The sequence below is a fragment of the Triplophysa rosa genome, linkage group LG18 (assembly GCF_024868665.1).
Source record: "Triplophysa rosa linkage group LG18, Trosa_1v2, whole genome shotgun sequence".
NCBI lineage: Eukaryota > Metazoa > Chordata > Actinopteri > Cypriniformes > Nemacheilidae > Triplophysa > Triplophysa rosa.
Genome location: NC_079907.1, coordinates 19161376 through 19175527, shown reverse-complemented (window position 1 = coordinate 19175527; position 14152 = coordinate 19161376). Strand labels below are relative to the sequence as shown.

General features: G+C 38.6%; 1 protein-coding gene across 1 annotated transcript in view; it reads right to left on the bottom strand.

The window, feature by feature from the left end:
- Window positions 1-14152, bottom strand: part of pcdh15b (protocadherin-related 15b) — a 285327-nt gene that overhangs the window by 41331 nt on the left and 229844 nt on the right. Inside the window, exons 25-27 of the mRNA XM_057358597.1 lie at window positions 3516-3625; window positions 1964-2104; window positions 956-1083 (exon numbers count right to left, since the gene is read on the bottom strand). Coding sequence (XP_057214580.1) covers window positions 956-1083; window positions 1964-2104; window positions 3516-3625 — 379 coding nt within the window. The remainder of the gene's footprint in view (window positions 1-955; window positions 1084-1963; window positions 2105-3515; window positions 3626-14152) is intronic.

The following is a 14152-nucleotide window of genomic DNA, read 5'->3' as shown; positions in this document are numbered from 1 at the left end:
TTTCCCACTTCAGTAAAAAACAGTTCTATATGGACAGTAAGAAAGAGCTTCTCCACAAACCACTGCACCAAAGCTGAAAGCACAGATTTCTGTAGAATGTCACATATATTTGGCTTCCATTGATAGACAAATGCAGTTTTGATGTGTTTAAAACAATCATCAGAGGCTGTTCTCTCCTAAAACGAAAAGCTCAGAATACACTGTTGATCAACACATGACAGAAACATGAGGAATGAGAGACCAGAGCGAGATCATAGAAAACACAGAATCATTGTGTGAAAGAGAACAGAGATACAATGCAGAGACACCTCAGTCGTCAGGCTGATTGATGAGTTATTTTCTGTCCCAGAGAATGTGCTGCTGCTGTGTCCACACTATTGACAGTTGTGTTGGGATCTGTATCAGCGAGTCTCTGCGGCTGTGGAATTTTACACATCACAAGCTCATCTTGATCTGATCTGATCTCTCAGACCCCGGCTGATCAGATTTAAGCACCTCGGCTGAGACCAGAATATCCAACCGGCTACACCTCACACCAGCACAACAACCAACAGCCAAATCTGTTATTGTTGTATTATCTGAAACTTCTGACTGACACCTTAAAAAACTAAAATGCATTCTTGTCATTTTCATGTTTGGTGGGTGGGCTCTGGTTAGAATGTGGGCGGGCTGTAAGTACTGTGTGGTTGGTGTGTAAGCAGAAAGTGGGCAGGGCTCTGGGCAGACTGTGGGTGGGCTGTAAGCACAGTGTAAGCAGAGTGTGAGCGGTGTGTAAGCAGAAAGTGGGCAGACTGTGGGCGGTGTGTAAGCAGAAAGTGGGCAGGGCTCGGGGCAGACTGTGGGCGGGCTGTAAGCACAGTGTGGGCGGTGTGTATGCAGAAAGTGGGCAGGGCTTTCAGCAGACTCAAGGTGTGACACTACACAAAGTACAAACAGTGAGGTTCAGACACATTACCTGGACCTGTAAAACAGATGTGAAGGTCTTGGCATCTTCAGCAACCCCACCGAGATAAAGCGGCTTAGTAAACACTGGAGGATGATCGTTCTCATCATGCACCTCAATGAAGACCTTCGCTGTGTTACCTGCAAGCAAACATCACAAAAGATAATGAAAAACCATCTGTAAAATAAAGCTTTAAAAATGGGCCTCATACAAACAAGACACAGGGTCTCCTGAAAATCTTCAAAACTTTTTCTTTATAAATAATGGTCAGTGAGACTGGGGAATAATAACTATTGAAAAATAAACTTATGAAAAATAATCAATGAATCTACTATTGATACATGTGTTTTCTTTCCCTTACCAAAATTAAACGAAAAAGTGACGTGGCCATGCTTTTTGGTTTCGACTGTAGTAAAACCATAGTTTTTTGGTTAGTTTTCGTAAGGGTTGACAAATAGTAAGTGTATCATAATTAAATTGATATCAATCGACTGACACTGATATTTATGAAATCATAGCGTCTAAGCAGGTGTCTAAATAAAAACATCAACCTGCAGTCCTGTGGTGACATCACCATAACACTACAACAAATAACTGAACGGTGACACATTAAAAAAAATCTATTTACATATTAAAACACTCTTGGGAATCAGTAAAAGCCACTGAGACGACAGGCTGAATGGACCCAACTAATCATTTTATTTCATTACCTTGTTTGCATAATACACGAATGAATGAATAATCCATATATTAAAAGTTATATGCACTCAATATCCAAAGCCGTCTAATCAGCATAATAACAGATGCTCCGTCTGAGAGGAAAATCTCTATAAATCAACTCCATACAGAAGGAATGGATAGCCTCAATGTATGGCCTGATATCTGATGAAGTGTTTACCGGACTCCAAAACAAAAATGCAATGACTTTACAGGGAAATGAAAATAATACCCAGAATTTTAAAACTGGGTCATAATGTCATATTAGATGTTTTATTGAGAAAACATGATAAAAAGCCTCACTTTTGGACGGCGCTCGTAGGTTGGACGACACAACCCTGATGGAGTTGGCTTCCACGCGGAGGACGTAACTGCTGTTGCTCTCGTAGTCCAGCGGGTTGATAGTGCTGATCACTCCAGAGATGTTATTCAAAATAAACTCACCTGTAGACGAGACAAACTGTGTCATCATTTTATAATCAAACAAATATATTACCACCCCTGCTGCTAGAACGCCACGTATTCGCCCTTATGAATCAATATGTGCTCTTCATAGAGATTATTAAATAAACAAATATGTCACACCATCTGCCAAATTTGTAGATGTTAATGTCATACTTATCATTCATTTGTTATAAATAAGCGTTTGTGAGCCATCCATCGAGCGCCAAATATAAAGAGAGAATAATCAAAGGAGTTGCTTTGTAAAGCGTTTGATTACCGGATTATCTGTAAATAGGGCTGTTTTTCCAGATATATCCCATGATATGAAATGACTCAATCCAGGAAAAGATTTGTCATGCCACCCACTTGTGCCTGACAGTAATTCCTGGCCCGGCTAAATAGGTGTCTCCGAACTCATCCCAAACGCTTTTCCACGCACTTAACTACATTGGGATTTCAGGTCCAAAGTGCACGAGCAGCTTTTGAGTCTCATTAACATTCATAAAGGATTGGCTGTGATCTGAGGTGATGTCATCGTATTGACGTCAGATTCAGGCGCTTCCATGATTACCTTCTCCTTCCTCTCTTCTTTCTAGTTCGCGCTGATGAAAACAGCCTTTTGATTACCAATGCACGCTCCTTGATTCCGTCTAATGAGAATGTCCCACAACCATTTCCCCATCGCTTCAAACCAGCCGCCGAACTATTCAAATGTGACGGCAAATTCCGGCTCTGAGCAGACGGAGTGGAGGATTTTAATCACGCGCACCTCCGTTCCCCCCGTGACACGCGGCAACAGACGCAGAACTTTCAGCTGACAGACACCTACGAAATGCAGCCGGCGAGGATGCAAGCTTTCATTATGGCGTGCTTGAAGCGTTACAAACTGTAATTTATTACATTACAATAATATCTGACTCATAAAAGAGCAATGTGACATTTCCGGCAGTCTCTCGGCTGGGAGCTTTATGAGGGAGAAATAACGCGAGGCGAAGTCGACTCGTTTCTCGCAGTGAATGCATGAGATCTGTATGAGAGGGAAAGTCGCTAAGAATGAATTGCGGCACACGCTGCTCGAGTCCGTTTACCTCTCGATTCGATAAAAATAAGATGATTAATTAATAGTGCAAACACACCGTAAAAAATGGTTGGTGAACACAAACGGTGCAGTGTGCAGGGTTAGGCGCAGTTTAGCGTGACCGGCACACGTCACTGGGGCTGTACAGCATTACTTCAAGTGAATATCTGAGTCTGCTCTTTAAAATGCCAAATGTGCTGGATATATGTCCGCTCATAAATCATGATTCTACTATAGATTTAACAAACCGCATCTCTTTTAGAATGTGTGCGTGTCGGTGACATTGGTCTGAAATGTTTCAGCAGGGCCCAGTGGAGGTAATGCAGAGCTCACCGCCCTCATTTCCTTCAATGATGGAGTAGACAATGGTCTGGTTTATAGCGGCTGCCAAGATGACTCCTGCCACCGTTCCTACGGGAGCATTCTCGCTCACTGGAGAAAACCTGCGTAACACATACAGAAAACCACATTAATGATGTATTAACACTGTAACCACAATGCATCATGTCACATCGCAATGTTTTTAGCGTCTTGTGCCATGAGTGTAATGTTTAAAGATGAATGAAATGTTAGAAAAAAACACTGGATTTTTTATTTAGGTTTAGTGCTGTTTCTGTTTTTGCAAGTGAGTGTCTCTCATTCTCTCCAAACATCACGATGAGTTGACAAATAAATGTGTTCTATGTTGTCCTATAGAAAAAAACAACGAAGATAAATCTCTCCCATGCTATTGATATTATACATATTAATAATATAAAATATATATTTGTCATCATAATTTGTGCTGTGGCACACCGTGCACTGTACAAAATCCAACTTGCAAAATGTTCTACCTACAAAGACAAATAAGTAACTTCAACATTTTTTTTAGTTAAAGCAGTGAAATTATTGTTTTGCATATACTGAACAAAATTTTTTCGAACATTTTCTAACCTGAACGTTTCTAATAATAAACATTATTTTGTTGACTGGACTGACAAGTTCTATGCCAAAATGCATCAGAAAGTCTGACCAACTTACAAAACCGTGTATTCTGAACAAAGAATGAATCAGGGTTCCTACACGTTTTCCATTTAGAAATTCCGTACTTTTCCAGACTCAAACATACAGACGTCCCTGAAGATTTTTCAGACCATATTTAACATCTGAAAAAAGTAGTGGTTTTAAAAATCAAACTGCTCACATGTATGTTAATATTTCGCCAAATAATCAGTGGACTGTTATAGCTATTCCTCATACAAATGAACTAACACCAAACCAAGACAATTTCAATGCACATTTTATTGGAATTTAGTGCAATGTTAATAATTTGTCAAATTAAATAACTGTAAACCTTGAACCCACAGCAACCGAAGGATTGGTGAAATATAATTCATTAATGCACATGAAAAGAGAACTAAAGTCCATTAACTTGGCTTCTTTCAAAATTTGACGACGTTCAATCCGGAACGTATGCAGGATTTTAGATAAACCGAGGTCCAAAACATATTCATTTCATTTGTTGAAACTGTTTAGGTCTAATTTGGTCTTATTTTTTTTATCGATATGAGGCAACAGAGGAATGTTATAAGCAGGAAAAATAGTAATGGCATAATGTAACTGAGTGCAGCTATTACTTCAAACTGCTGTCATGTGATGTAAGTTTAGCATTTAATACTAAGCATTGTAAATATAGCATTAATGTGACAAGTAGTTCATCTTTGGAGTGCAAATTACGTAGATAACAATAGCTAAAACCATGTCTGTCTTATGTTTATCAGTGATGAGTAAATATTGATATTTTTATACAAATATTTCCAGATTGAAATACAATATAGTGCCGATCTTTTGGCAGCGCTCAAAACATGCTCCAAACTTCATAAAAATACACTTATTATCAGAAATTCTTATTTTTTATTTTAGAAAACCAAATAGGGTAATAGTCTGGTAACTCATAATTTTCTCCATACTCCATCTTCTTTTTTCCATACTAATCCAGACCTGGAAAACAATCAAATAAAAATCCATACTTTTCCAAAACGCGTAGGAAACCTGATTTTGAAAGTTCCCAAGATGCATTGCAGCATGTTAAATTTCTTATTTGTTTTTGTTTTAAAGATGAGTGTTTTACTTAAATATCTTTGTTACTGTTAGTTATCTGTTGTGTTTAGAGTTTTTTAATGAATGATGGTTTTTGATTGTTACCATGGTTGAGGTTTGTGTGTTCAATGTTGAGGTGTAAGTGCATGACACCATGGCAAAACCGGTAAATGCACTCAACACAACCTGTTTAAACAGTTATTTGATCAAAGTGTTGGTCTGTTTGAGGCAGAAAACATGTCCAAATTGTAGTAAAAGACCAATAAATGTGTTTATTTTTAAATAATCAATCTATATTCTCTATTTATGTTCAGCCAACAAAAATATTTTGTTCTGTTGTTCATTAGGTAACCTTGATAACTAATGACTTAAACATTATTTTTTTAAGTTGGGTTTGTTGAGTTAACTTAAAAACGTCCTTGTGATGGGTTGCCTTATTATTTTAAGTTGACTCATGCACGGTATATCTGTCAACTACCCACAAGCATTAGAAAATAACATCATATGAGGCCAACTTTCTGACACAGGACAGTTGTTACTGAATTTCTCTCCTCACTTGTTAAAATGGTCACAAAAACAGGTCATTTAGAAATGGCTGCAACATCAAAATACAGTTAGCCAATCATAACAGTGATCTTAAAGGTACAGTAGCAAACAGCCTAAAGGTGAAAATACTACATTACAACACAAGAAACCTTGACTGACATTTTAAAGGGATTTCAAGGAAAATTCTATAGAAAAGCATACAGTAACAACTTTTGTACTTGAAAATGTGTCTCACATTACAAAGATAATACGATAAAATTGCGAATAATTTTCACCTTATAAAGAATTTATAATTGCAATGCATTCTAGTCCTTCATTACAAAATAAAAAAAAAATTTCACCAGAATGTTATCAATGAAGAGTTGACGACATGACGTCACACAGTTGTTAAACTCAAGAGACAAAACCGTATGCGCGGGAACACAAAGCAGAAATGAACATACGGTGAAACACAAGGTTAAAATAAGTTTAGATTTTTAGAACAAACATATGTTTAGACTTCCTAAGTGTAACGGGCCATTCACACGGTACGCGGTGAGCGGTGGAATTGTCGCGCGGCAGCTGCCTTTAAGCCAATGTGGCTGCCACTGCCGTTCACAAAAAGATCAAATATTTTTATCTTCACCTGCACCTCTGCCGCAAAGAGCCTTGCCCATGGAAGTTGCAGGATTTTGGATGCACAAGCACCGCGTTTTTCCCTTTGAAAATGAACTGGACAATCGTGACTGCCGCGTACAGCGTGAATCCACCAAAAGGCATATGTTGATTCCAGGTGGCTTAAGGAACATTTCTTCCATATTTCCCTTATTATTTCATCATTTATAAATCTTTGAAAAGGGTTGGACACATTGTGGCTTTCAGAGAAATGTGATCTGATCTGATGACGTGATATGATCTTTTTATGTGATCAATACAGTTGACATTACTGTATTCTGTGTAAACCGCAATGAAGCCCCTTGCAAACATTGCTAGTTTAAGGTCCAGTGTGTGAAATTTAGCAGCATCCAGTGGTGAGGTTGCAAACTGCAACAAAGGGCTCACTCCACTCCACTCGACCCCTCCCCTTTCCAAGCACTACGGTGGCTGACACAGGACAAAGACGTTGTCATGTTTTCACTTTTTGGCCAAAGGAAAAGGAGATCTACGTATCTACGAAACGCATTCTGTAGAGAAGTTTGTCCCGGCTACTGTAGAAACAACACTACGAATTCCACGTAAGGAGAAATTTTGCATTTCTGTCAACAGATCCTCCAAAAAACTACACCCTGGACCTTTAAAAGAAGACACCAGTGTAAAGCACTTAAAGCCACAGTATATGAAGTATAAACCCACTGCACAGATTGTGTTGCTTTGTTTTTCTTTGACACCTTTTAAGACAAATATCAAGCACCGAGGAATTTCCCAGCATATGAGGTGAAACGCTGCGGGACAAAACATCACACTCAAGGACAGTTTGAATACAGCCGCTCATAATCCTGTTGCAGAATCGGCTTTTCCGTTCGATAACACATTCGTGATCGTGACGCTCGCACTCCGCACGACTTCTCAAAACTTCCCAGTGAGACACCTTCGTCCTTGACTTGAAGTGCTTAGATTTTGTTGTACACAGGATTAGAAGGTAATTTGTGTCCCTTGAGTTGCTTTTGTTATTCAGGGCTGTGAGACGATACAGTAGCATGCATCTAATCCCTCTGTACAAACACCCGATCAGACCCTTCTGAACAGGGCCGGCCTGTGGCATAGATGACATAGGCAGTTGCCTAGGGTGCAAAATGACCAGAGGGGCGCCAGACGAGAGTGCATAAAACGCGACATGTGAACAGATTCTTGCATCATGACTCGATTATGATTAATAATCTTAATGCGTTAATTATGCATGTGAAACGGAGACCAGCTAGTGTGATCTGTGCAGGTAAACTTTGCTCCCACAACTTATGTTAGACTGTGGTCTTGTTGTTAAAGCACCTTCTTCTCATGCTGGACTCATCGCCGGTTCTAAGCACGAATCCCACTCGGAGCATCTTGCTTATTTTGAACCATTTTACTGGTAACACTGACACTGCGTGCTGTTTTTGACCGCTTTCAACTAAGTGAACTGCAAAAAGTGTTTACTGGCACAGTGACTAGGCCATGCCATTTATTTAAGAAAATCCAAAACAATGCAATAAGCTTTTATTTGTGTCCCTACAGCATTTGCGCAGAGCTGTACAACATGTTTATAAAACCTTTCTCATTATCCTTTATCTAAATAATAATAATAATCAAATAATTGTTTGATGAGCTCTAATTTTCAAATCCAGTATTATTGAGAAAACAATTAGTTTTATTTTATTTTCAGCATTATTTTCAAACAATGAGTAGGTAATTAGAAAAAAAATACAAATATTTTTTAGTTGTTATTTATTCACGTCCTATTTATGTTAATCACAATTTATGTTATATTAAAATAAATATGAATTTTGCTTTTAAAAGAGTTAATTTTCAGATATTTTAATTTATTAATTAATTTATTTTGTATAGGAGGGGCGCAATCTAAAATCTTGCCTAGGGCACCAACAGAGGCTGGGCTGGCCCTGCTTCTGACACTCTTCAACAGATTACAGAAAACCTTTCTTTCTCGCTTCACATTGAGCTTTAATGGTCGCTCAACACAAACACATGCTCAAGTGTTACAGACTAATGAGGTCCAGCTGGGCATCTACCTCACATCACTACAACCTCCATTACAATGCCATATCCATCACCAAACTGTGTTTATTACACAACACGACGACTGCTGTCTGAATTGTTTTCTGACGTTGACTTTTCTGTTTGTTAGATTAAGATGTAACATCACAATATCTAGTGGAACTAATTTCAAACCTTTGGCCTTATCCATCCAGACATACAAGATGCGTGCGATACGAATAATCAAGCAAATAAACAATACACTACAAGCTTTGCATGTAGATTTCAATGTCTAGCTTTGATGACGTGAAACATTGGAGAACGGTTTAATTAATCCCCGTATCGCGTTCTTTGATCTCGGTCTTTATAAATGAGTGGAAACCACAGGCCTCCGTCGTCAATACATAAACCGCTATCAGGGTACATTTAATCCTTCTATTTATTAAAACATATAGAGGCTTGTTATTCAGGGCATTTACAAGAATACAAAATCATTTAGGAAGATAAAGGATCTTTTCTAAATCAAAGGCAGCGCTCCTTAAAATCCCCGTTATCGGATTGTCAGAAAGAGCAGGGCTGGTAACAGGAATCTTCTTGGCATGCCATACAAACTGATGTAAATGTTAAATATGTGTGTTTACATACAGCACACATATTTAAGATTAACCTGAAATGCCTCCAGGGTTGTTTTTGGTGAATGATAAAAGAACTACAGCGTCACCCTTTTATTCTATTCATTTGTGTAAGGATAACCAGAACGTTCCCATCAATCTCACAACAACATGACTTGAGTATAAACAGCAAATCTGTCATTTCTAAACATTGGATATCAGAGCATTGCATTAGCAGTGGAAAAAATCATGGACACACACACTAATCAAATGTCTGTGTCAAATGCATAAATGTAAATGCATTTGTAAGCAATGTAAGCGAGTTGACTTTGCCTGTAAAACATATAGCTTCCTCATGAAAACTCAGTTTGGGCCATTTCAGCCAATCAGCTGAGGAAAAAAATGTCATGATAAAACTTGATTGGCTGATTACACCCTTGTCAGGTGACATCATTCAAAAAATATATGAAAATATATACTGTATATTTCCTTGCAAAACAAGGCTGCCAATTTATCTACATACAGTATCTGAATGCCATGCATTTCTTTGTGAATCTCATTCATTTAATCTATTTCATCCCCATACTGACCAGACAAAAGTTACAGTATATACACCTCACATTATTAGCAGTGCAAATGTTGTGGGTTCAATATACTTTGAATGCACCACAAGCCACTTAATTTGGATAAAGTAGATAGAAATGTACATTTATTATTTCCAAAAAGCAACAGTTCTCTGTTATAAATAACGTGCCATGAGATAAATGAGTGTTTGATCAATTTTCTGTTGCAGTCTAGTGTCACACCTGACTTCCAACTGGTGAATGGAAATGTTCACACGGTGGGTTAAACCATCACACGGTGGGTTGAAATCTCTTTATACACTTGAGATCTACTTGTGAAGTGTTTTGCTCTGTCTCTTTGTTTTTCCCCTACTTTGTACGTCGCTTTGGATAAAAGCGTCTGCTAAATGACTAAATGTAAATGTCTTCTCTTTCGGTTTAACCAGCGCTGAACATCATGACATCACCTCCTCTCCTCCAGCTAAGCTTGACTCTTACTTCCCTCTTCATTCCCCAAATCAGCACTCAACGCAGCACAAAACCAGGCCGGATTCCTGACACTCTTCAAACGAAAGAGGCTTTCAAACGCTCCGCCTGTGAATTAGCCGCTGACCTTTTCAAACTCTCTGCGATCGGTGCAGCTGGTGCTGTACTGCGTCCGTCCTTTCCAAACATGAGCTAAAGGGCAAACTTCATTCTGCTGAACTTACGTTTGTGAGGGTAAATCATCTTCCTCCATTTCAAAACAACTTTCACTCCGGCAGAATACATGAATACTGAGAGAGGCCAGCATTGTGAGCAGAGACGGTGTGGATCTGCTGGATTCAGTGATCGGTTCAGTGAATATTGTATGATTGCCAGTTGTGCAGGTGACCTTCACTTCTTATTTAAAACACTCATCTTGGGAAAATATTCATGTATACTTGAAAGTAAAGAGGCAGGACAAAAAAAGGACGTGTCAATGGGTGTACTAGAGCTTGCAAATGTACATGAAGCCTAAAAGAGCTGCTGATGTATTACATCTCATTAATATTATTCAAGAAATACAGGAATACCACTGTCATTTATTCTTCTAGTATTGAAAGTGTATTTATTGAACCATAAATTGTTTTAATAAGCAAAAATACTTAATAACAATAATTTAAATACATACATTTAATAGTATCATTTACATTTGCCACTTTCTGTTATTTTTTACCTCTGTGCGTCATGAAAGTTTTGTAAAATGTATAAAAAATGCTTGATTAAAAGTGCTGGCGAGAAGAGAGATAAAGTAATATGTTCTTTAAATACATGTTTGAAAGTTTTGAAATGATGTGCAAAAACTATAACAAAGTGGCCATTTAAAGGCACAGTTCTTATAGGCCCCCAGGGCACCACACAGATTTTATTAAAGAATTTGGTGGGTTCTTATCAGAACTAGAGGTGCACCGATTGACCGGTCAGAGATCGGAATTGGCCGTTTTTTCGTATGATCGGCCCGACCGGTGACCGGCCGGTCAGTCTCACATCTCGCCGATTCCAAGCCGATCTTCTGTTACCCGTGATGCGTGCAAAAACGTCACAGCCGTCAGTACACTCAAAGCCGCAAGTAAACATGCGCGCGCACAGCCTGTCTTTCACGGCTCGTTTATACTCGCATGTGGGTCCACCTGCTGACTCTCTGCTGACTGACGCGCATCTCTCATATCCGCTGACTGCACGCGCATGCACACGCATCATGTACTGTACAGACAAAAAGGTGCACTGTAGTTCATCTCTCGCTGCTCCGTCTACATGGGGTATGTATGCTAACAGTGATGCTATTAGCATCATGTTAAACTCTGACACATGCTAAACTCATGTTGAAGTCGTTCATTCTGATGCGTGAATGAAGATTCTGTAATTTAATGCAGCTTGGAGAACTGCATTTAAGGAAATTTGGGGAAATTGTAATGTTTAATCATTTATTCAATGAAAATAAAAAAAAATGTGTATTGAAGTAAAGTTAATATGGTTTTATATACAGTATACTGTCAATTATAGTTTGTGGATAGAAAATCGGAATTGGCAAAAATCGGAATCGGCAGGTTTCACTTGTAATAAAATCGGAAATCAGAATCGGCAAAGAAAATTGCAATCGGTGCATCTCTAATCAGAACTAATACTGGCCACAGATAGAGTCCTTGTCGTTGGTGACTTTAACATCCATGTAGATAATTATATAGATGCCTTAGGAATGGCTTTCAAAGACACTCTTAACTCCATGGGCTTTAGTCAACATGTGTCAGGACCCACTCACCTTCGTAATCATACTCTAGATTTAATACTGTTTTACGGTATAAATGTAGACGACGTTAAAATCCTTCAGCAGAGTGAAGACATTTCGGATCATTATCTGGTGTTATCTTCACTGGCCTACGGCTGCAAATAAAACTCATTGTTACAAATATGGTAGAACAATAACTTCAACAACCAATGATGCGCTTCTCGATAATCTGCCCGAATTGTCTCAAATTGCTAGCAAGAGAAATAACGTTGAAGATCTTGACATTACCACTGAAAATTTTAATTCCACCTTCTCGGAAACACTAGACACAGTTGATCCTCTACGTTTAAAGAAGATTTAAAATGGCAGTCCTACACCGTGGTATAATGAACACACTCAGGCTCTAAAGAAAGCGGCCCGAAAAATGGAGCGCAACTTTAAGAAAACTAAATTAGAGGTATTTCGTACAGCATGGAAGGATAATATTCGAAAATACAGAAAAGCCCTAAAAACTTCTAGATCCGCCTACTTTTCATCACTAATAGAAGAAAACCAGCACAACCCTAGGTTTTTATTAACACAGTGGCTAAATTAACAAAAAATAAATCGTCAGCGACTTCTGATCCTGTATATCAGCATAAAACTGATGAATTTATGAACTACTTCACAAATAAAATCCAAGATATTAGAGAAAAAATTATAACAATGCAATCAGAAGTGAAACCCGCTGAACAAACTAACTACAGCGCCCTTAAGGAGAAAATGCAATTATTTTATACTGTAGATTACGATGAGCTGTCTAAAATCATTAGATCATCTAAATCAACAACATGCAGACTAGACCCTATACCTACAAATCTACTGAAAGAGATGCTCCCAGATATTATAGATCCTCTTCTTAGTATTATTAACTCATCTCTGACATTAGGACATGTGCCTAAAGCATATAAGGTGGCTGTTATAAGGCCCCTTGTCAAAAAAGCCCAACTCGACCCTAGAGAACTAGGGAACAACAGGCCTATATCGAATCTACCTTTCATATCTAAAGTTCTGGAAAAAGTAGTTTCAACTCAATTATGCTCCTTCCTCCAAAGGAATGACATCAATGAAGAATTCCAGTCTGGATTTAGAGCATGTCACAGTACACAGACTGCTTTGATCAGAGTTAAAAATGATTTGCTATTGGCGACTGACCGAGGTTGTATCTCGTTATTGGTGTTGCTAGACCTTAGTGCTGCAATCGACACCATTGACCACAGCACACTCCTACATAGACTCGAAAATTACGTCGGCATTAAAGGAATAGCTTTGAAATGGTTAAAGTCTTATTTATCCTACCGTTTTCAATTTGTAGCAATAAAAATGAGGTGTTACGCAAATCGCAAGTCCAGTACGGCGTTTTTCCATCTTAAGAATATATCTAAACTACGTCATATGCTGTCAATGTCAGATGCAGATTAGTTAATTCATGCATTCATGACATCAAGACTAGATTACTGTAATGCTCTGTTAGGTGGTTGCCCTGCAGGCTTATTACAAAAACTCCAACTGTTCCAAAACGTGGCAGCTCGAGTGCTTACACGTACAAAAAAGTATGAACATATTAGCCCGGTTCTGTCAACCTTGCACTGGTTACCTATAAAGCATCGCGTTAACTTTAAAATCTTGCTTATTACCTATAAAGCCCTACATGGTTTAGCTCCTCAATACTTAAGTGAACTCCTCTTGTATTACAGTCCTTCACGTGCATTATGCTCTCAGGCGTCCTGTCAGTTGGTAATACCTAGAATTTCAAAATCAAGTGCAGGTGGTAGATCCTTTACCTATTTAGCGCCTAAACTTTGGAATAGTCTTCCCTGCACTGTCCGGGAGGCAGACACACTCTGTCATTTTAAATCTAGACTAAAGACGCATCTTTTTAATCTTGCATACACTACTCTTCCATAATTTAAATCCTCTGAGGGTTTATGCTGCATTAGTTAGATAAACCGGAACCATATACACAACTGATGTACTTGTTGCATCAAAGAGTGCAGAACAGTACTCTACTCTCAGCCAGTCTTGTCTCATTGTTCCAAGGTTACCACAGTGAGCAGGATGCAGTTCATGCCCAGACCTGATGGTAGAGTGGAGAATGGAAAGCGGCAACCTGACAAGAGCTGAGATGTTAGAGCTGGATAAAGAAGGACGCGGTCACTTGACACGTCTTCACCACTAAATTTCAAATGCTATTAGATTATTAATGATAATCTTAAA